Source organism: Yamadazyma tenuis, chromosome 5, assembly GCF_029203305.1.
Source record: "Yamadazyma tenuis chromosome 5, complete sequence".
Lineage (NCBI taxonomy): Eukaryota > Fungi > Ascomycota > Pichiomycetes > Serinales > Debaryomycetaceae > Yamadazyma > Yamadazyma tenuis.
Window position 1 is genome coordinate 913,123 of NC_089465.1, and position 22,160 is coordinate 935,282.

At 41.2% G+C, this 22,160-nt stretch overlaps 13 protein-coding genes and 1 non-coding gene across 14 annotated transcripts; 9 read left to right on the forward strand and 5 right to left on the reverse strand. All coding sequences in view use genetic code 12, as the record gives it.

Moving 5' to 3' along the window:
* Positions 1-52: 52 nt before the first annotated feature.
* On the forward strand, positions 53-3,904 carry PSN45_004114 (urea carboxylase; the record flags this gene model as incomplete). Its single annotated transcript, XM_066158216.1, has 1 exon — positions 53-3,904. The coding sequence occupies one exon, from the start codon at positions 53-55 to the stop codon at positions 3,902-3,904; it is 3,852 nt and encodes a 1,283-aa protein (XP_066014313.1).
* A 48-nt stretch (positions 3,905-3,952) lies between these two features.
* PSN45_004115 (uncharacterized protein) lies at positions 3,953-4,765 on the forward strand (the record flags this gene model as incomplete). The annotated part of the gene is made up of 1 exon (XM_006686067.1): positions 3,953-4,765. The coding sequence occupies one exon, from the start codon at positions 3,953-3,955 to the stop codon at positions 4,763-4,765; it is 813 nt and encodes a 270-aa protein (XP_006686130.1).
* Positions 4,766-4,850: 85 nt separating this feature from the next.
* On the forward strand, positions 4,851-5,663 carry PSN45_004116 (uncharacterized protein; the record flags this gene model as incomplete). The annotated part of the gene is made up of 1 exon (XM_006686065.1): positions 4,851-5,663. One exon carries the CDS (start codon positions 4,851-4,853, stop codon positions 5,661-5,663), a length of 813 nt encoding a protein of 270 aa, XP_006686128.1.
* A 119-nt stretch (positions 5,664-5,782) lies between these two features.
* PSN45_004117 (thioesterase superfamily protein) lies at positions 5,783-6,367 on the forward strand (the record flags this gene model as incomplete). Its single annotated transcript, XM_006686064.1, has 1 exon — positions 5,783-6,367. One exon carries the CDS (start codon positions 5,783-5,785, stop codon positions 6,365-6,367), a length of 585 nt encoding a protein of 194 aa, XP_006686127.1.
* A 51-nt stretch (positions 6,368-6,418) lies between these two features.
* Positions 6,419-8,299, reverse strand: PSN45_004118 (uncharacterized protein; the record flags this gene model as incomplete). The annotated part of the gene is made up of 1 exon (XM_006686063.2): positions 6,419-8,299. One exon carries the CDS (start codon positions 8,297-8,299, stop codon positions 6,419-6,421), a length of 1,881 nt encoding a protein of 626 aa, XP_006686126.1.
* A 231-nt stretch (positions 8,300-8,530) lies between these two features.
* PSN45_004119 (uncharacterized protein) lies at positions 8,531-10,330 on the forward strand (the record flags this gene model as incomplete). Its single annotated transcript, XM_006686062.2, has 1 exon — positions 8,531-10,330. One exon carries the CDS (start codon positions 8,531-8,533, stop codon positions 10,328-10,330), a length of 1,800 nt encoding a protein of 599 aa, XP_006686125.2.
* Positions 10,331-10,357: 27 nt separating this feature from the next.
* SWA2 (auxilin-like clathrin-binding protein required for normal clathrin function) lies at positions 10,358-12,709 on the reverse strand (the record flags this gene model as incomplete). Its single annotated transcript, XM_066158217.1, has 1 exon — positions 10,358-12,709. The coding sequence occupies one exon, from the start codon at positions 12,707-12,709 to the stop codon at positions 10,358-10,360; it is 2,352 nt and encodes a 783-aa protein (XP_066014314.1).
* Positions 12,710-13,245: 536 nt separating this feature from the next.
* On the forward strand, positions 13,246-13,479 carry NOP10 (snoRNP complex protein; the record flags this gene model as incomplete). The annotated part of the gene is made up of 1 exon (XM_066158218.1): positions 13,246-13,479. The coding sequence occupies one exon, from the start codon at positions 13,246-13,248 to the stop codon at positions 13,477-13,479; it is 234 nt and encodes a 77-aa protein (XP_066014315.1).
* A 438-nt stretch (positions 13,480-13,917) lies between these two features.
* On the reverse strand, positions 13,918-14,189 carry DAD4 (DASH complex subunit dad4; the record flags this gene model as incomplete). Its single annotated transcript, XM_006686060.2, has 2 exons — positions 13,918-14,076; positions 14,130-14,189. The coding sequence occupies 2 exons, from the start codon at positions 14,187-14,189 to the stop codon at positions 13,918-13,920; spliced, it is 219 nt and encodes a 72-aa protein (XP_006686123.1).
* Positions 14,190-14,299: 110 nt separating this feature from the next.
* PSN45_004123 (metallophosphatase-domain-containing phosphoesterase) lies at positions 14,300-16,432 on the reverse strand (the record flags this gene model as incomplete). Its single annotated transcript, XM_006686058.2, has 1 exon — positions 14,300-16,432. The coding sequence occupies one exon, from the start codon at positions 16,430-16,432 to the stop codon at positions 14,300-14,302; it is 2,133 nt and encodes a 710-aa protein (XP_006686121.1).
* A 487-nt stretch (positions 16,433-16,919) lies between these two features.
* On the reverse strand, positions 16,920-18,779 carry PSN45_004124 (uncharacterized protein; the record flags this gene model as incomplete). Its single annotated transcript, XM_006686056.2, has 1 exon — positions 16,920-18,779. The coding sequence occupies one exon, from the start codon at positions 18,777-18,779 to the stop codon at positions 16,920-16,922; it is 1,860 nt and encodes a 619-aa protein (XP_006686119.2).
* Positions 18,780-19,086: 307 nt separating this feature from the next.
* On the forward strand, positions 19,087-19,158 carry PSN45_004125. The gene has a single exon. It is a non-coding gene; the product is annotated as a tRNA-Gln (tRNA).
* Positions 19,159-19,394: 236 nt separating this feature from the next.
* Positions 19,395-21,038, forward strand: SSZ1 (Hsp70 protein that interacts with Zuo1p; the record flags this gene model as incomplete). The annotated part of the gene is made up of 1 exon (XM_006686055.1): positions 19,395-21,038. One exon carries the CDS (start codon positions 19,395-19,397, stop codon positions 21,036-21,038), a length of 1,644 nt encoding a protein of 547 aa, XP_006686118.1.
* A 440-nt stretch (positions 21,039-21,478) lies between these two features.
* On the forward strand, positions 21,479-22,027 carry PSN45_004127 (uncharacterized protein; the record flags this gene model as incomplete). The annotated part of the gene is made up of 1 exon (XM_006686054.2): positions 21,479-22,027. The coding sequence occupies one exon, from the start codon at positions 21,479-21,481 to the stop codon at positions 22,025-22,027; it is 549 nt and encodes a 182-aa protein (XP_006686117.1).
* Between the last annotated feature and the right edge of the window lie 133 nt (positions 22,028-22,160).

Sequence of the window (22,160 nt, forward strand, 5' to 3'; positions counted from 1 at the left end):
TGAAACTACTTGAAAATTGACAATCGTCAAACATTCATTACTTTTGAACAATATGAGCCAATTCACCAAAATCAAGAAAGTTCTTGTTGCAAACAGAGGAGAGATTGCTTGCAGAATTATAAGAAGCTGCAAGGAAAATGGCTTATACACAATCGGAATTTATTCCACTGAAGATTGTGATGCCATGCATGTGGTTCAGTCAGATGAATCACATTTATTACCTGGAGTAGGTGCTAATGCATATATCAACATCGAGGAAATCGTCAAAATTGCAATTGACTGCAAAGCTGATGTTGTGGTTCCTGGTTATGGGTTCTTATCGGAAAATAGTGCATTCGCTGACGCATTAGAAAATGCAGGCATTATTTTTGCAGGTCCATCAGTAGAATCTGTTGAAACTTTCGGTTTAAAACACAGTGCCAGAGTTTTGGCCGAAAAGAACCATGTTCCGGTGGTTCCTGGATCCAACTTGATTGAAAGCGACGAAGAAGCGGTTTCTCGTGCCCGGGAAATTGGTTATCCAATCATGATCAAGTCTACTGCTGGTGGGGGAGGTATGGGATTGAAAGTTGCCTATAATGAAAATGAATTAATTGATTCATTCAATGAAGTAGTCTCCAGAGGTCAAACCTTGTTCAAGAACCTGGGGGCCTTTTTAGAGAAATATGTTGAAGCTGGAAGACATATTGAGGTGCAAATATTTGGAAATGGTAAAGGTGGTGTTGTTGCCTTTGGCGAAAGAGAGTGCTCAATTCAAAGGCGGCACCAGAAGGTTATTGAAGAAGCCCCCAGTCCTTTTGTGGTGATGCCGACTTATAATCATAAGGATTTGAGAACAAAGTTGAGCAGATGTGCCATTCAATTGGCTTCTTCAATCAACTACAAATCCGCTGGTACTGTGGAATTCTTGGTTGATGATGAAACGGGCGAATTCTACTTTTTAGAAATGAACACCAGATTGCAGGTAGAACACGGAATCACTGAATTGATCTATAATGTGGACTTGATGAAGTTGATGCTCTTACAAGCAGAATATGAAGCCAAAGGTGAAGTGGGAATTCCATTAGATGTTTTGAAGAGCGAAGGATCGTACGAGGTAGACAACGACAACATCGCAATTCCAAGCGGGCATGCGATTGAAGTCAGGGTATATGCAGAGAACCCAATCAAGAACTTTCAACCTTCTCCTGGAATATTACACTTGGTTGAGTATCCTGAAACTGCACTCATTCCCGGCTGCAAATTGCGCATTGATCATTGGGTTTCTACTGGCTCTAAGATTTCGCCATATTTTGATCCATTGATTGCTAAAATAATGGTATGGGGACCCGATAGGCAAAAGGCCACTAAGGGAATGATTGAGGTTTTGGAAAACACAAAGATTTACGGGCCTACTAACAACATTGACTACTTGACTGAGATTTTGAAATCAGAAGCCTATCAGTCTGGAAACACTTTGACTTCCTTTTTGAATACTACTTTCAAATTTGAGCCAAGTTTGATCGAATTTGTAAAACTGGGAGCGTATACTACAATTCAAGATTTACCAGGAAGAGAAGCATGTAGTGCTGGTGTTCCTTTAAGTGGTCCTGCTGATCCTTTATCATTTCAAATTGCTAATTTGTTAGTTGGCAATAAGATGGAAGAAGCTGGATTGGAGATTTCTCTGAAGGGCCCTTATATTAAGTTCCATGCTCCTGCGGTAATTGCATTGGCTGGGTCTCATTTTAAATTCAAAGTGAATGGTAAAGCAGCTCCAATGTTTGCAGCAATTGAGGTTCCTGCGAATTCGATTGTGAAGATTGGCGATGCTATTGGAAACGGACAAAGATCTTATTTGGCCATTCAAGGTGGTCTACCTGATGTTGCCGAGTACTTGGGATCCAAGTCTTGCACACCAACATTGAATTATGGGGGACACCAAGGAAGAGTGATTATGGCTGGTGACTGCATCGGAGTGGTAAAACGTTCACCAATAAAGGAATTGAAGTTTGGACCTCAAATTCCTACTTCAAGTCTTCCAGATGTTGAAAGCTATGATGAAGATTCTATATGGACTATTCGATGTGTTGGAGGTCCTCATGATACACCTGGTATTTGTGATAGGCAGAAGTTAGACAAGTTCTATAACACTATATACTCAGTGAACTTGAACTCCAATAGAGGATGTACAAGGTTGGATGGACAAGCGGATGTATTTTCAAGACCGGATGGAAGAGATGGTGGTACCCATCCTAGTAACATCCTTGAATACCCTTATCCCACCTGTGGTATTAGTGTTGTTGGAAGTATGATGGCCTTATTTGGTGTTGATGGTGGTACATTATCTGGATTTGTATGCATTTCTGTTCCAATAAAGAGTGAATGGTGGAAGTCAGGACAAGCCAAGGTGTCTAGCAAAATCCAATTCAAGCTTATTAGTTATTCTGACGCAATAAAGTTGAACAATAAGAGAGAAGCGTACTTGGAAGAGTTGTCGTCAGCAATTAGAAGAGGATCCAACTACCCAAGTTTTGATGATGACTTGGAAGAGTATGAAACTGATGACTCAAAATTACACAATACTATATTGTATCACCGGGAGAAAACAAGTAAATTACCTGAATTGAGCATCAGACAAGCTGGAGAAAAGTTAGTTGTGGTTGACTTTGGAATCGAAGAGTTTACTTTGGTCAACAACGGGAGATATAAGCAGTTGGAGACCAATATCCATGCCTATGATAAATCGAGCGATTTTTCCAAGGCTCTTATTAGAACCGAGATTACAACCGGTGCGATTGGAGTCTTATTTGAAACAAATAAGATTTCTAGAAAAGAGTTGTTGGAGATTATTATCAAGCTTGAAGCTGCCATTCCTCCCACATCCGAGTTGAAGCTTAAGAGCACCTTGTATAAATTGCCAATTTGCTTTGACCACAGTGCTTTAAAGCATTGTATTGACAGGTACATCCACTCCCAAAGACCTTATGCTCCATACTTACCCAATAACACGGAGTATATAATGAGGGCCAACAACCTTGCGACTATGCAAGACTTCAAGAACTCGGTCATTGGCCAGACCCAGGTGGTTACTGCAGTGTCATTTTTGTGTGCCAATACGTTATCTGTGAACCTTGATCCAAGAACTAGAATTAAGACGGGCAAGTACAACCCTGCGAGAACTTTCACACCCAAAGGAGCTATTGGAAGTGGATCAGTTGCAACCTCTATCTACTCCATTGACAGTCCTGGGGGATACATGATCTGGGGGATGGTGTTGCCCGATTTGTGCTGGAACACTTTTAGTCGATTGAGTGTGTTGAAGGGAAAGCCATATTTCTACGAAAACTTTGACCAAATTTCCTACTATGAGGTCAGTGAAGAGAAGTTGGCTGAATTGAACACTCAGCTTCTTGCTGGAAGATTAGAGATTGAAACCGAAGAAGTGGAAATTGACTTCAACGAGTACATTAACTTTCTCAAGGATATTGAAGATGAAGTGAAGGAAATAGACGCAAAAAAGCAAGTCAGTATGGATGCTTTAATTGCCGAAGAAGAAGTGTCCAGAGCCAAATGGTTGAAAGAAATGGAATCAGCAAAAACAACTACAAGCACTGATCAACTGATTTTGAATGACCCCTCTACTATTAAAGTGATGGCAAACATGGCTGCAAACATTTTTAAAATCAATGTCAAGAAAGGAGACATAATTACTGGTGAGGATGTTTTGATCATTTTGGAAGCCATGAAGATGGAGATTCCCATGAGAGCCATTAACGAAGAAGAAAGTGATGATGAAGACGACGGGCCCAAAAAAGAGGCAGCCCACCCATCAACATTGAAGTATGAAGTGTTGGACGTTATTGTAAATGAAGGAGATGTGATGAACTCAGGGGACGTGTTGATGCTTATCAAAGCTATTTAATTTATATGCAATTTAGATATTTTTCGCACCCCATAATTCAGCTACGAGATGTATTCAGACCCATTCAAAGCGGTTACCAGAAAGTTATCCGACAATGTGTTGATAGCTTCGGCTCCGTTCAGCATATTCAACAGATTGAGAGTCGGAGCTCGAATGTCCTTGTTCCATTACGATGGGAAAGTGGTTGTTTACTCGGCATTTCCCTACGGCAGTGAAGTTGTTAGAGCTCTAAAGGAGCTTACTGGTAAAGACGAATTCGACGTGTCTCACATCATCGTGCCCAATAAAGAGCACTACAAGGCAGTGGGAGGATTCAAGCGGGCGTTTCCAAAGGCCAAGGTAATCACTCTGGAAAAGTTCCAAACTGACGAATTTGAGGTTGACTACAGAATCCCATTTAGTGAAGGTAATAAGGTCCTCGATGAGAAGGCTTTGAAAGCCATTGGAATAAAGGAAGAATCATTTCTTAAGAACTTCCAGTTGGTGTTCTTGAGCCGTCACCGTCTAAAGGAATTGGTCTTATATGATAAGAATTCCAAGTTTGTTACTTCGGCAGACTTTGCACTTTCCTTCTCAAGTGGTCGTGATGGGGTTGAACAGTACGCGGAAGAAACTGGGTGGCCCAAGGGAAGTAATCCATATTCCGGATGGTCTTACTTACTCAGATGGTGTTATCCTGGTAACAAACTTTGGGTTAACCAAGTCAACAAGCTGAATATGACAGACACTGAGGAAGGAAGAGCAGGTATTAAGGCCATATACAGTTTAGACTTCACTAAATTGATTCCATGTCACGGGAATATTTTGGACGACGGCAAACAAGTACTTACCTCTTACTTCAGTTTCTTGGACACAAAGTAGAATAGTAAATCTCAAATGTATGGTATATTTTGAGAGCGACTTTTTCGGGCAAACATAAATTAATAATCATTATCAGTTTCAGACTATGTATCCAACACCTTTGAAGGCGGTAGTAAGAAACTTGACAGAAAATGTGGTGATTGCATCAACACCATTTACCAGAGCCGGAATTATCAATTTTGGGGCTCGTATGTCCCTTTTTCACTATAATGGAGAGGTGATTGTGTGGTCAGCTATTCCATATGGAGATGAGGTGGTCAGGAGCTTGAAACTATTGACCGGCAGAGAAAAAGACTTCAATGTGACGTATTTGATTATTCCTGATGCTGAACACACCATGGCTGCCAAGTCGTTCAAGGAGCAATATCCAAACCTTAAAATTATTGGAATGGATGCTGCTGCCAATGCTGTTCCCGTACCAATCGATTATCCTATTACTTCCAAATATGCTAACAAGTTGATTGATTCTGGTGTCTTGAAGGAAGTCGGCATCCAGGATGAGTCTATCCTTTCCAATTTCGAGTTTGTCTACTTGCCCAGCCACCGTAACAAAGAGTTGGTGTTATTTGATAAGAACTCCAAGATTTTGTTTGAGGCCGATTTGCTTTTGTGCTTAGGTCCGAAAGGCACTAAACTCGAACAGTATAGCCCTGAACTAGGATTCCCCGATAATTTCAATCCTCATGGAGGAACTTCATTCTTGGCTGGGTTCACCCATCCCGACTCAGGGTTTTTTAAAGGGTTGGTCAATAGACTTGTCAAGTCCAAAGACCTTGAGGTCCGCAAGGGACTTCAAACAATATACAACTGGGATTTCACAAAAATGGTTCCGTGCCATGGCAATGTGATTAATGAGGGCAAGCCATACTTTAAGAAGTTCTTTGACTTTGTTAATTGAAACATTGTACCACGGCTAAATAGCTATTTGTATGTATTGTTTAGCCGGGTCCGACGGCTAATGCACTCCGCAATTCAAAATCGCGACCGCATCGTATCTGATTTCATTCACATTTGACTATGGTGGGAGAAACTTCCAAGTATGAAGAGCACATACACCTGTTAGCAGTGTACCAGGAGTTGTTGGAACAGCACAAGGCATTCAATTTGTCACGGTTGATCGAAGAGAATTTAAGACCCAACTTAACTGGTGACACATTGATTGGTGATGACAAGATTAACTACAGAGGAAACGGAATCTTTTTTATCGATGATGCTTTTCTACAGGAGTATGACGACATTGACGAAGTGAAAGACGGAGAATCCAACTTCCTAGTGACATTTTTCCATTTAGGTTCCAAATTGTCTGGTCATAATGGGATAGTGCATGGGGGTTTATTAGCCACTCTTCTAGATGAATTGACATGCAGATTAGCATTTCAGAATTTCCATTCGAAAAAGGGTGTCACTGCCAACTTGAACATCAACTACAAAAAACCGTGTTTTGTGAATTCGGTGGTGATGATAAAATGTGAATTGTCTAGAAAGAGTGGTAGAAAGTGTTGGGTCAAAGGGTCTGTGTTTAGTGTTAAAGACAGCGAATTGGAGTTATTGACTGAATGTGAATGCCTTGTCATAGAGCCGAGATGGGTCAAGAACTTGTAGAGCTCGGCATTATTTATTCATCTATTTATTTATTTATCTAATGAATCTTTGTTACTTTAATTCATCGGTGCCTCTGGCTTTGGCCTGTCCAATCTCGAGTTTTGCACTTTTGGCTCCGAATTGAATTGCCCGTTTCAACTCGTCTTTGACGAAGTTGAGTCCCATAGTGCCCGCCAACTGCCTGAGAATCCATTTTCTTGTAGGTTTGCTGATTGTCTTACCTTTTTTGGTAACAGCCCAATCCAACTTTATCTTGTAATTTGGCTCGATACTGTTAATAACGAGCTTGATGAACTCGTTGTCAAGGTAAGGGTACCTGAGTTCTTTGCCCCAGGAGCTTATCACTCTATCGTCTCTTCCAAGGTTTCTCTTGTGAATGATCTCTATATCGTGTAGAAGCTGTTTGTTCAATTCCTCATATTGTCTCAGTGGATCATCATCTGGCTTGAGTGATGAGAATATAGCCTCGTGCCTGGAATAACCTCCGAATAGCTCATCTGCTCCGAGTCCAGAGAAAAGCACTTTTGCCAGGGAAATATAATCTTCTACTCTGACGTACTTGTTGGTGTCACTGATGAAGTCTGACCATGATACTTCATAATTTTGCAACTCTAGTTTCTGACAAGGCACAATATTGTTGCTGGCGAAATAGAACGCAATTGCAATACTCAAGTCCATTTCTGTTTCTTGAGGATACATCAACAGCACCACATTCTTTTTGTGTGTCAACCAAAGCTTATAATCGACATCCACCTGGACTAGTCTCAAGCTGACATTGGTTCCGCTACATTTTTTGGCCAAGTGAAACCAGGACTTAAAACTGAGCTGTCGGTCAGGACTTTGACTTGCCTTAACGCCGGTTCTTGGGTTATCAAAACCAACGGTCAACAAGTCAATTTTCACGGGAGTTTTAAGTTCAAGGAAATTCTCGATCAAAAGGGCTGCAATTACAGCACAATCAATACCACCACTGAAGAGAACAGCCAAACTAGCTTCAGTGGCTTGTAACGGGCAAATTGTTTCTTGTCGTATGAAGCAGGATCTCTTTAAACTCTCATATATGCGATTGACTTGGGTCGTAGGTTCATTATAGTTGAGTATATTGAAGGGGACAAGTTCCTCAAATTCCCGTGTCAAAAGTGATACTTCAAGCTTATAGCTTTGGGTAGAGAATTTATAGAGCTTATTGCCTTCACATTCACTGTATAACCTTTGGGGCACAGACGATATCAAAATTTCGTCTTTGGTTTGCTTGTAGCATAGTGATCTTTTGCCAATACTGTCTCTTCCGAAGAATACACATTGTTCAAATTTATCCAAGATACAAAAAGCAAACTCTCCACTCAAAGTCACCAATGCCTTCTTTATTCCATGCTTGACGATTTGATTCAAGAGGAATTCTGTATCATTTGAAAATTCACATTGGCTGTTGTATAGTTCTCCATTGAACTGAACCACGTATCTATCAGTGAAGACTGGCTGTGATATGAATGGTTGTCTCAAAGAGAGAACCGACGAAAACAATTGGACGTTGCTGTCTCCTAAATCAAATTTGTTATACTGAAGGTAATCAGGACCTCTTCCAGCTATTGCAGGTATTAGATGGTTATACTCTTCAATGGATGAAGAAAATGTGAGTTCATCTTCGGGTTCTTCTTCGGTGATATCTTTGATTTGTTGAAACACTTCGTCTATCTTTTCCAGATTATCGACTTTGACATTGTTCCCAAGTTTTATCAATTGATTATTCAACTGCTTTAGCTTTTCTTGATTGTTTAACTTGTTTAAATCTGTTGCTGACAACCGGAAATCCTGTTTGAAAATATTTCGTATCTTGACTGTGTCCTGACACTCCCATACAGAGCTTTGGTTATTGAGACAAGGTGGATGGCCTTGAAACTCGGTGTTTACCAAACATAGAATTCCACACATTACTGAGAAGTGAGATGAGCAGAAAAATCGATCGCAAGTAGCCTGGTACGAACCATATAGAAGGATTTGAAACCACTAAAAATGGTGATGTGTCATCAAAACTTCAACTACTATAAACTTTAATCAGTAAGAGATCCCATTATTGGAAATGAGTGTATTTGAAGGTTTGCATAAATTTACAGTATTAGAGCAGAACGAGCCGTACATCGCGATGTCGAATTGGAAATTCTAATGATGGCAATGAGAGGTGTGTTGATAATAAGTGCATTGTTTTTGGGTGTCTCCAGTGTTGAGCATCCTTCTTTTGTGCCATTTGATACTTCTCAGTTAGCAGAATCATCCTTATTTGAACAGTTTTTGTATGGATCTTTAAAAGATTCTAACTGGCAGGTTTCCAAAGCCAAGAAGGACGACAAATTCTCATATTCTGGAGAATGGGCCATTGAACCAGCATCTAAGTATCCTGGGATTTCTGGTGATTCCGGCTTGGTTTTGAAGACTAAGGCTGCCCATCATGCCATATCATATAAGCTTGACACTCCGTTTGATAATACTGATAATGATTTGGTGTTACAATATGAGATCAAGACTCAAGATGGTTTGGAATGTGGTGGAACATATATAAAGTTGTTGAACAAAGATTTTGATCAGAGCGGGCCGTTCAGTAGCCAAACTCCCTTTCAACTAATGTTTGGCCCTGATAAATGTGGATCCAATGATAAAATACATTTCATTATCAACCGAAAGAACCCAATTACAAACACCTACGAGGAAAAACATTTAAGTCAAGCCCCTATGTCTAGGTCAACCCAAGTTTCCACCTTGTATACTCTTATATTTAAGAGAAACTCCGACTTTGAAATCAGGATCAATGGACAAGTGGTAAAAGCTGGTAATGTCCTTAGTAAGCCTCATTTATTGAAACCAAAATTGAACCCTCCAAAGGAGATTGAAGACGCTACAATGAAGAAACCTGATGACTGGGAAGATGAAGAGTTTATTTTCGATGAGCTGGTACAAAAACCAGAAGATTATGATGAGAAGTATGCTTCTGCGTTTATACCTGACCCAGAGGACACGAAACCTGAAGGCTGGTTGGATGATGAACCTAGCTACATTGTGGATGCATCTGTCAAAAAGCCAGAAGAATGGATTGATGAAGAAGATGGAGAATGGATGCCTCCCGCACTCAGAAACCCCAAATGTACTGTTGGTTGTGGTGAATGGAAACCCAAGCTCATCTCCAACAAAAACTATAAAGGGCCATGGACTCCTTCATTTATCCCCAATCCTCGTTACAAGGGTCAGTGGAGACCTTCCAAAGTGCCCAATCCATACTACTACGAAGACCACCATCCTTCGAATCTCGGGTTAATTGGAGGTTTAGGATTTGAGTTATGGTCTATGGAAAAAGACATATTGTTCGACAACATTTATCTTGGCCATTCTGTTCAGGAAGCAGAATTAATTGGAAACAAGACCTTCATTCCAAAACTAGAAATTGAGCAACTAGATTACGCCCAAAACAGACCAAAAGCTGTCAAGGGACCTTCGCCTCCTCCAAAATCGTTTGAAGAGATGTTGAGAGATGAAGAAAACACTTTGGGTGTGAAGCAAATCTTGATTTTCTTTTACTTGATCTTCAAGAGAGAATTTCTCAGTATGCTGGACTTCTATTATCAATTCAGAAAAGATCCAGCAAACACTCTTTTTGACTATCCTTTAAAAGCTGCAGTTTACTCTGGAGTTATATTATTTGGTTTCACGTTCTTCTTTGGTACCGTTAATGCTGTAGTATTCTATTTGTCAAGATGGTCAGATGCAACCAAGGAATCTATAAATATGGCTAGAGAAGCTGTTGACCGTGATTACGGTCTGTCGGACTCAGAAGGTAGTGACGAAGAAAGTGAAGATGACTCTAACTCCGAAGGCGTACCAAAGATTTTCGAAATTTCAGCTGAAGGGGATGAATTTGAAATAAAGGCAACTTCAACAGAACGGAGACAAACTGAAGCAGTTAAGAGAAGTTGAACTATATTTACTTCGATTCTTATATATCTAATTAATGCCATTCTGTTCTTTGAATATGTCCCATGATTTGTTTAACGTAATGAAAATCGACTGACAAAGCATTTCCTCTTCTACTCCTAGGTTCAAACTGGTCAACTTATCAGGGTGAATAGAGCTGATCACTTTCATGTAGTTGATCTTCACTTTCTTAGGCAACATCAAATCATTGATAGTGATCTTTTTGGAGGTTAAAAACGGAAAGCCTAAGGATGCTGGTAATATTTCTGGTAAAGACATCAACAAGCTTCTCAAGTTGTCCTCTTTTCCATTACTCCAAGCCAGGGTTTTGGACTCAACCTGATCGTGCAACTGGTACTTAAGGCTATCTCTATCCTCTTGCTTCTTATTTTGTGCTTGAACTCTCTTAAGATTATCATTGTTGACTGGCTGTATTCTAGAAGGTTTAGGTCTAGACACGGAAGGTTTAGGTTTAGGAGGAGGATTAACGATGTTGTTGACCCTTCTTCTCGCATCCATGACCTTTTTGTCATTGACCCCTAGTTTTGTGACCAATTCCATATAGCATTCTAAGGAGTCGGAAAATGCTTCAATCATTTCCAATGCTTCAGCCTTTCTTGATAAAAGCTTGATGTACCAATACTTGACCGGTTTGTCGTTTATCACATAACTTTCATCGTTGATATCTTCAATGTTTATAAGGTGAAGGGCCTGGTCACATTGATCCCTAGCCTGCTTATAGGATCCAAGCTTAATCAATGTGAGTGCCAAATTAGAGTTAATAACTAGGCGTAACTCATGGGTTGGGGTGAGGACATTCAAACATTTCTCATAGTTGATTAAAGCATCGTCATAATCTCCATTGGCAAAAGATTTGGTGGCCTTCTCTTTTCCAATATCGTAATCTGATTGCAGAAACTGATCCAATGGTTCCCTTGTAGTTTTTCTAGAAGCTTTTGGTTTGCTGGGTGTGGGTGCAGCTGGCTTTCTCCTTCTTGAGGAAACATATACCTCGTCACCATTTGAATCATTCCTAAACTTTTCGGCTCTTGAAAGAGATCCACCAACACCAAGCAAGTCCACGTCAGGTTGTGGAGCTTTAGTCTGCTGAGTCTTGGATGTTAATTGATGTGCCTGTTCTTTCCTTGGAGCATCAGCCTTGGTGGTAGCAGGAACTCTTTCTCTTGAAGGATTCAGTAATGGTCTTGGTGGTAACTCAGCCTTCTCAGGAGACGGGCTTTTTGTAGGCGATGCCCCATAAATCTTGTTCTTTGCCATGGCTTTCAAGTTATCAACTCTAGCTTTATTACGTGCCTTTTGTTTCTGTTTTTGCTCTTCCATAAAATTACTGATAAATTCATGGTCAATGTTAGCCTCATCAGCACTATAATCATTGTCACTCTTACCAAAGAACTCAGCTTCTCTCTTTTTGTACTTTTCTTTCTCCAGATCTTGCATCCAAACCGGTAAGGAGTTGGAAGGGGACCCTCTGCCTGTCGTTTGAGCTTGTTGAAACTGCTCAATATTCTTTATGACAGTCTCCTTTGACTTATTCAAGAAAATGGAGGCCTTATTGAAGAAGTCCGTGGAAAGATCATTAAGCTTGGCGCCCAAATCCTCCTTGTTGGGGCTATGAGTTCTTGTTCTAGGTAGTGATGGTTGGGAGGAAGAACTGGATCTCAGGTTGCCTCCATTCATAATGTAGTTAACACAGGCTTGTAAATCCATACCCACCTCACTGATAGCAGAGTCAGAAACTTCCACTGGAAATCCAATATCCACGAGTTGGGCTATTAACTCATCCCTCTTACTCAATGAAGAGCTCGAGTTCGATCTTAAATCTTCGCTGTAGGGTTCAAAGGATTCTTTCTCTGGCACTGATTTCAGGATTGGAGCTGGTTGTGGTTCTTCTTGGAAAGCATCCGTAAACTCATCGTCCAACAAAGAGTGTGCGTTGTTTTGTGGATTATTCGTTGGCTTGGTTGGTTTAACAGAATTGATAGTCGATGCCTTGTTCGAGGTTGAGTTACTAGCAACGCTCGGTTCCTTGAAGATATCAAAGGGGTCTTCTATTTGTGAATTCAAAGGGGTATGCACATTAGAGCCAGTTTGACTCGAATTCCCAACAGAACTGGAACTATCACCACGGCTACCACTAGTGGACGTACCAATTTCGTCCCATGTATTGGTGGATGATTCCACTGGAAATGATGCTTTTGAGCTGTTTAAACTGTCAAAGATATCCATTCCCATGTTACCGGCATTGCTATTGTTACCGTATCTGTCTTTTTGTAAATCGGCCAAGTTTTTCCTTCTGTTTGCTGTAGTGGTATTTCCAGCTGGAAATAAATCAGCAAACACATCTTTCTTTGGAGGAGCCATTTACTTTTGGAGTCTTGCTTAAATATCAATCTTTCACTTACCGTAAAACTTGTGGATATACCAAGCAGACGATTGGGCAATAAAAGATCAAAGCCCACGCAAGTGACGATGAATGGAAGAGTTGGTCAAATCAAAATAGTGTGAGACGCAGACGCAGTCGCGCCAGTATTACCCAGAAGCAATCGCTTGCATTTGCAGCTGAAGAGGGAAATTCAAAGGACACATCGACAAATCAGTAGTGTAATCACAACGACTATGTAATTTTGGGTCAATAAGTCCTATCTCAGTAGGCGATTGTATTGGATAATTACCAATATAAATAGTATCCATATTCAAAACCATGGTCATTTCTCATAGACCAGCCGAATTTTGGTAACTAAAATTGAATAATACACATATCTGTCAACACCTAAAGAATTAACTATAAACCCTTTGGCATTTATATACCTAATAGTGGTTTTGGGTTCCTATAAAGTGGTGATTTTGCAGCTATTGTGATTCTCCGCACACGACCGTCAATGCGCATCTATACGGAAATGCTTAGTGAAGAAAAATTTTATATTGTAAGAGAAGAGCTGTCCAGAATGCATTTAATGTACACTATTGGTCCAGATGGAAAGAGGTTATATACCTTGAAAAAGAACACCGAAGACGGTGAAATCACCAAATCGGCCCACCCAGCCAGATTTTCTCCAGATGACAAGTACTCCAGACAAAGAGTTACTTTGAAGAAGAGATATGGTTTATTACCAACTCAACAACAAGATTGAGTAGACTAGCTGGTAGTACTGGCAAAGTAGCAGGGAAGAGAAGAATGCCAACAGAGCTGTATCAGTAGGTCGAATACGAAGAAGTGAATGAATCCTGATTATTTTCATACATGTACTATAGTAATAAAATATTGGCATTAGATTTGAAAGTTGTAGCCGCTGCGATAGGACAAACTGCAGTACCCATCTACTAAGAGTGAATTCTGGTGCCTTTGAGGATAGGGCTACCTAGATGGAAATAAAACAATGGTTTGGGCAGTGATGTGTAGATAAGGGTACGGAGACGTCCGACCAGTAGTATTCAGACAAACAGGCTGGGTCATGGGACACGAGATACGTACACACTCAAGGCTGCAATAAGGAAAACACCTGGGGTCTTGACACGATCACTTCTGACACTGGTAGACGAATATCTCAGATCCGGTGGGAGTTGGCTTATCATATAGGATCGGTTTTGTCGCCTGTCCTCTCCAAATCAAACGCAGCATTGCTGGCATACCCTTCCCACAACTGTGATGCAATTTCAATGTCTAAGTTTCTTCTGTTGATCTCTTGTAAGGACTTGTTCATAGCAACAACAGACTCATTCAAGTTTTCCTAAAAAACATTAGTATCGATCCATACATGACATGAGTGTTTTCTATACATACGACATTGTTGATTATACGTGAGAGCAATGCACTCTGGGCTTGTTCGTGTGGATTTTGCATTGGAAAGACGTGTATATCTTGTTTTGTTTTGATCTTGGCTAAAATTTATTACTGCGAAAAAGTGAGGGCCATAAGCTGGATATCTATTTTAGAGAGTAGTGAATAATATACTAAGCAGTCAACTGGTTCATACACTTAAGGTATTCGTCGGATAAGTAGCTACCAGCCTCACAGTAGTTTTGTTGGTAACAGTCGGTTGATAGCTTTCCATCATCGTCACATACTGGAGTGTTAAGTGTCAGACGATATTGCAAGTTGGTATACAATTGGTTGAACTCAATACTGGAATTATCAGCGAGTTTCTGCAACACATACTGGTTCCAGAAAGTACCGTTCAATGGAGCAGTCAGCGGCCATGTACTGTTGGGGTCATAGGTTTCACGAGCAGAATACTCGAATTCCCAAGCAGGCTCAGCACTTCCTTCAATGTAAGTGTCATTCAACTTGGTGTAGTAGTTATATGAGTTCATGATGTTGAACGAGCCATCCTGCACTTCGTAGTACTTGAAAGCCGGGTTATAGTCAGAGAGAGGAGTAACCGATTGACCGATCCAGGCCATGTTGGTGACATCTCTTTCTACGTCTTCGGCACTGGAGGAGTTGGAAGCGAAGAACACCTTGAATTGATCTCTGTGAGTGTGCCCATAGAAAATGCTGGCAATAGTGTAGGGGCTGAATCTTTCGACAATCTTGGCGAAGATTCTGGATTGAATAGGTAAAGCATCACCGTCAGATGAAGGAATATGGGCAATGATCCAAACTCTTTGCCCCTTCTGTTCGCTTTCCACCAACTCGTTGATTAAGAATTCCCATTGCCCAAATCTGTCTGGGTCTTCCCTCAAGTTAATATAGTTCCACATGTTCTTCTGGTAGTAAGCGTTAGAATTTAAGGAAATCACCTTTAATCCTCTCTTGGTGACATGAGAGAAACCAGCATAGTGCTCTTTAACTTCGTTTTGCTCCGAACGGTCCAACCAGCCGTCGTTGACCCAAATTTCACTCATTAATTCTGCATTATATTGGTAGGAGCTGTTTGGATCGTATTTTTGTGGAGCCAATTGACCATATGGGAAGGTATCGTGGTTTCCTAAAGATGGGTACACTGGGATTCCTCCCAAATATTCCTTCAAGATCTTAAAACCCAAAACCTCGGCTTCCTTGGTGATAGCAGGTGTGTCGTGGATCTTATCATGGTCAACCAAGTCTCCAGTGAATAAGGTGAATTCAAAGTTTTTGTTTTGCAATTGACGAACATACTTCATGGTATTGTTGATTAAAATTACAGGAGAGTCACATTCATAGTTTCCCCAAACTCCAGCTGGCTGCACCACCGAATCCCATCCCCTTCCTTCTGGCAAGTCATAATACTCTCCTGGAGAGTAGTTTCCTTGATCGTCATACTTGGCATCTGGATAGAAAGCAAAGTTGTCGATGTCACCGTTGGGACACAACTCTGAATACGCTTCGGTGAAGTTGTAATTGGACATGTCTGGTAAATCCTCATTATAACTCTCGACTTTACAGCAGATTTTTTGAGAACAGTTCCCTTCAGCCCCCACAGTGTATTTGAATTGTGAGTGGAAATCAGTGATGTGCAACACATTAAAAGTGTCACCACTGCCATTGGTGTATTCAGGTTCAAAGTAGTGATGAGGCTGTTTGACAGGCCACTTGGAGTCAAAGTTGTATTCAGAATCGATGTCAATAGTTTCAGGCAAATCACACACTCCACCTTTGAAGTAACAGTAGTAATCAAGATCCAATTCACTTGAAAGATTAAATAATCTCAACATGTGCATGAAATCGTTATCGAACAAATTGACTGACGTCTCATCACCGAAACTCGAGTCATACTTGTTGGCAGCAATGTTGATAAGGTTGCTCTGGGTAGTCAAGAAAAAGTCTACAGTATCACACTTGGTGGGATCATCTTTGTTCAGAGCAATACAGTACTTGAACAATGTGAACGCAATCAAATGTTGATTGTCTGGGTCCTCATCGTACAATTTCCGAGCATAGTGGATCTTGTTCTTGCAGGCATCACACTTGGAACCGTTGAAGGCTTGTAAAGTACTCAAGTGGTTGGTGATGAAATCCTGGTCTGGAAATGGTAAGTCTGAGTACATTTGCTCGATCAAACCAAGCTCATCTCGCTTATGCAATTGAGTCTTGATCGAGGACATCCCATTGATGGCATGGGCAGCAATTGTTGATGCCAACAACAATACGGAGAATCCTTTCATGTTGTTGATTGGGTTTTGAGTAGTGATTTGAAAATGGTGGGCGATACTTGTCTTATATACGGCCCTCCACAAATAGGAGACTTTTTTGCAGCTAACCACAATGCTAATGCAATGCATACAATTCACCCGCCCAAACCAATTACCACACCTAATTGGTCAAAAGTATCATCTTGTCGGCAACGGTTGTCTTGTTGTGTACATGAAGAGTGATACATACCGTTTGGTATCTTCTTTTCCCCACGTGTATGGCGTTTGAGGCGCGAGTGCGCCAGGAAGTGCAGAGGAACAATAAGGCCCGAGTGGCTCGAAAATTAGGAAATTATTATCCAGAAGCAGGCACATGTACAACCTTAGCTAGGATGCCCGTGGCTACGAACTAGAGGATTTTTGTGGGATTTTTGGGCTGATAATGGTATTCTGTAAGTGAGAGGCATCCTCTCTATGGTAATCGGTTTTATATAATATTTAACGAACTGGCTGCGAAAACTCAACACTTACCAGATAAACTGAAATCGGCCACCAACGGACGGTGGTCGCTCATGTAAACACCATTATACTTGGAATGGAGCATTCCAAACTGATCAAGTCGTAAAAGAAGCTTGTCGGCAGGATCCTTGGAGTATTTGTCAGTATCTGCACAGTTCACGTTGTGGGTGACTTTCTTGGTGTAGGAAGGAGCAAATATATAGTCAATGTTCTGGCCACCGGCACTGAGCACTTCCCCTTCGAACCCTGTCACAGTGGACTTGACATGCCCAAAGTGGTTGAAAGGTGTCGTATGCTTGGCACTGTTAATCAAGTGTTTGGTCAAAATATTGTATGGTTCACCCTTGGGTTCATTGTTCAAGTCTCCACACAAAAATGAGGGCCATTTGTTGATTTCTTGGATCTTCTGAACAATCACTTCAGCCGATCCGGCACGGGCCATCTCTCCCACGTGATCTAGGTGGGTGTTGAACACATTAATGTAGTTTCCTGTCTGTTTGTGCTTAAAGGTTGCGAATGTGAGTATTCTCAAATATTTTGCATCCCATCCTTCTAGGGACATTCTTTCATTTTTGTCATTCAACCAAATAGTGTCTTCAAAGACCGCTTCCCATTCAGAGGGTCTGTACAAGATGGGCACAAACTCGCCGGTATCTTCACCGTCGATTCTTCCTTTGGCATAATAGGCCCATTCGGGCGCATCTTTGGATGAAAATCGGTTCAATTCATCCATTATGTCAAGAATTTGAAACTTATACACTTCCTGAAGCGTCACAATGGTGTTTGACCTGGCATTAAACCGGATGGAGTTGGTGATCTTTCTATATCTATCTCCCCATACTTCTTCACCAGGTACTAGGATATCATGCCCACCATTCTTCACGTTGTGGGAATAGATTCGAAAGCTCAAGGGCTTGATTTTGATTTTACTAAAGTCGTCGTTGACCACTGCGTATATAACCACAGGTTTGGTGACTGTCTTAGGTAATGACTTCCCATACTGGCTGGGGGTAGGAACTCCCAACCTACCATATCCTTGCTTATTCTTTGGATTGTGACCAAACGAATCTTCGTGGTCAATATCTCCAATTTTGTTGGCCTTCATAAGTTCCATTTCCTTTTCGTCGGTGTCTTCTAGGAAGATACTTCCATTTGCATCCAATTCTTCAGGATCAACTTGCTCAATTCCTCCCAAGTACTTGTTGGGGTTGTTTGGATCTGGTGTTTCTTCAGGTTCACCAACAGCCAGGTCTGGTTTGATGGCATGGTGTGGACGAACCTTATTATTTGAGGATGTCTGTTTTTCCAACTTGGGCTCAGCATACTTTACCGGATCCTTATTCGAAGTACCAGGCTTTAATGACAATTTACCAGTCTCAGGCTTTGCCTTTGGCTTTTCCTTCGGCTTTTCCTTCGGCTTTTCCTTCGGCTTTTCCTTCACATTGGCTTTGTTGGTCGAGGGTTTGGAATCAATTTTGTAGTTATGGGGCTTTGGTGGTGCTTTGGGACCCAAGGAATCCCCGTTCTCATCATATTCTTCGACCTCTGCGTCATCTTCGGGGAGAGAAGGTTCTTTTTGCTTTACTGGCTTGGGCTTTGATGGTTTTTTTGGTTTGGTTTTCGTCTTGTCTGCCACCAGACCGGATTCCCCGTTCTTAGCACCCTTACCATACTTCTTTCTCCAATTTTCGAACTCTTCATTCTGGTCTTTTACATTCAGCAGATCATTTGCAGAAATGTCCTTAGTGTGCTCAGACCGGGTGAAGAACAGGGGCCTTAATATTGTGAAGACCACCGAGGTAATAATGATTGATAATAGGACCAACAACCTCACCCTTTTGGTACTCAGCTTCTTCGTCATGTCTATTGGAACATTTCACCTACAAGGCGCGTTTAGCATAAAAAGAATTGGACGTGCACAACACAAAACGTGAATTGATAGCCTACAATGAGAAGAGTACGTAGTGTACAACTCTAAGCGAAAGTTAATCGTGGAGTGGAGCATACAGCAAACTAGTCTGTGGTTATTAAAGGCACTGGGTACTCAAGAGTATTCCTTCAATTATATTTTTGCTTAGTAAGTTCCTAACCCTTTTAATTGTAAAGTTGAAGTCCGTGGCCTAGTGGTCAGAAATTCGGGACTAACGAAGCCATGGACAAATGAAAAAGGTTGTATAGTGTAGTGGTTATCACAGTTGGTTTTGATCCAATTAACCCCAGTTCGAATCCGGGTACGACCTGTTTTTTTTTTTGCAACTCTACGAAAGCTATTGGTTTCTCCTTCTAATAACAGGTTTTTAGGGCAGATCCTTTGCTTCACACCTACCTAACTTCTTCGTTTATAGCACAGAATTAAACGTACTTTCTCTTCCACATCTTATCAATGATAACTGCAAATTCAAATCGCACCAACTTGATAGAAGAGCATTGAGCAAAAAAAAATTTTCAGTTCACACAGTTAATAGACCACAAAAAGATGTCTGCAGTTATTGGTATTTCGTTCGGGAACACCTCGTCAAGTATTGCTTTTGCTAATGGTGAAGGTAAGGTTGAAGTCATTGCCAATCCAGATGGTGACAGATCCATTCCATCGACCTTAGCCTATGTTGGAGAAGATGAGTACCATGGTCAACAGGCTAACGCTCAATTAATTAGAAACAGCAAAAACACCATCATCAACTTCAGAGACTTTATTGGAAAGACTTTCGATGAAGTCAACACTGAAGTTACCAAGACCGGTGCTCCAGCTATCAAGACTGCTGATGGAAGCATTGGATTTAACATCACCAGACAAGATGGTAAGGTCGAAGTTATCACAGTTGCAGAAGCCACCAAGAGACATTTAAAACAGTTGCAAAATGCTGCTGAAGACTTCTTAGGTAAAAAGGTTGAAGGAGCTGTGATCACTGTTCCAACTGATTTTACTGAAGCTCAAAGAGAAGAGTTAATCAAGTTGAGTAACGAAACTGGTTTGAAAGTTCACCAATTAATCAACGAACCAAGTAGTGCATTATTATCTCATTTGACTCAAAAAGATGAACTGTACTCTCAGAACAAGATTTACTTGGTGGCCGACTTTGGTGGAATCAGATCCGATGCTGCCATTATTGCCGTCAGAGGTGGGATCCTCACTGTGTTGAGCACTTTACACGATAAAGAATTAGGAGGTGACAGATTGGATGAAGCTTTAATGGAATTTTTCGCCAAGGACTTTGAAAAGAAGTACAAGGTGAACCCAAGAACTGATGCCAGATCTTTGGCAAAGTTGAGAAGCGAGAGTATTGTGGTAAAGAAGACTCTTTCCAACGTCCAATCCTCCACTTGTTCCATCGAGTCCGTGGCTGAAGGTATTGACTATCATACTACCATCAACAGATTGAGATACGAATTGACCATTAGAGGTACGATTTCGAAGATGACAGGATTTGTTGAAAAGTTGGTGGAAAGAGCTGAGTTGATCCCTTCTGAAATCAACGAAATCTTGTTGGTGGGAGGAAGCTCCAACACTCCTAAATTGTCAAGTGAATTGAGAAGTCTTTTCCCCGAATCCACAGCCATCATTTCTCCTGTTTTTGACACCAAGGCTATTTTACCAAATGAGTTGATTTGTAGGGGAGCTGCTTTACAAGCGGCTTTGATCGAATCGTTCGATGATGACGAAATCAAAGAAAGCTTACAGCCAATTGTCGTGAACACCCAACACTTGGTGCACTCCATTGGTATCAAGGATGCTGATGGTAAGTTTGTGCCTATCGTTGTCAGTGAGACCGCTTATCCTATCAAGAGATCTCTTGAAGTCACCAATGGCGAAAGTAGCAGTGTGTTGGTGGAATTATACGAGGGTAAAAAGCTGATCAAGGAAACTGTGATCGAACCAACCAAAGTTGAGTACAGTGACGATGAAGAAGACTCGAGCGAAGAAGACGAAGAGCCTGAGATCATAAAAGAAGTGGTTGAAGAGTGTGGTGAATTGTTGGGATCATTGTCATTGAAAGACTTGAAGCCTGCCAGCAAGTTGGAAATCATCATCAACATCACGCAAGATGGAAAGTTACACATATCTTCTAGAGAGTTAAAGGTGGGGTCTGTGGCCACCAAAGTTGAGTTAGAGTTCAAGTAGTTAGAATTAAATAGTAGAACCCTCATAATACGCAATTTGGGTGGACAGCTGGCCAGCCTGCACAAGTGCAAATCGGTTTTGTAAATCGCGATCCAGGGGTGATGGGCCGGAATAATTGATATAAGGACACGAAGGCACATAATTGCAACCATAGGATCGCACATGGTCGGCGTATTACTGGATAGCAATCATATTCAATGAACCACAGCCATGCTAAGTTCACACAAAGTGTTTCCAACCACCGGTCCAAAACCCAAGAAAAAGCCCCCAAAGGGCTATTTGCTGGTTGGTCACAAAAGTGCAAAAGGCTGGAAGATTTTTTCCTCATATTTGGCACAGCCTAAAAATATAAGGTAGGCAATTTCCCCAAATTATTTATCAAGAATAATTTGTAAAATTGTTCCAGTTGTTTACTAAGTTATTATTGTGAATAGTTCAAGATGGCCATATTCAGAAGCAAGTCTGGTAAAACCGTCGAAGGCTATAACCCCCATGAAAGGGACTATAAGATGCATTCAGCCAACGTGCACGATCCTGTGTTGTCAGCTGTTAATGAAGCTCAACCCTTTGAGCAAGCCGCTGATAGAATCGAAAGAAGACCTTCTTACTTGTCACAAGACAGCGCCAACCTCAAAGACATCTTTGGGCAACCCATCAACCATGGAGATATGTCCAACCCCACCAGATCAAGAAATGAAAGACCTTTGGACACCATCAGAGCGTTTGAATACGCCATCACCGGAGATGTGTCGTATAGAGATCAGTTGGAAAGCAGCCGGTTGGGCTGGGGATTCCACGAAGATTTCCCCCACTATGATGCTGTTGGAGGAGTTGGCGGATCAAGTGGTGACTTACCTGGTAACGACTACGGACGTCCCACCATCAACTTTGGTGAACAACCCATGTACCTGGCACAGAACTATTCGGCTAGTTCGTTGAAGAACGAGCAGAAGAAGAAGAAGAGGGGGTTGTTTGGTAGAAAGAAGTAACAGAAAAAGTGATTGGTTTGGGAACTGAGTGGTGTATTTATACTGTACGAGCACACCATTTGGATCGGTCTCGTCTAACTGTGGAATTGTTTTGGTTAGTATTATTTTTTTTTTGTATTATTGGCGGTTTGGA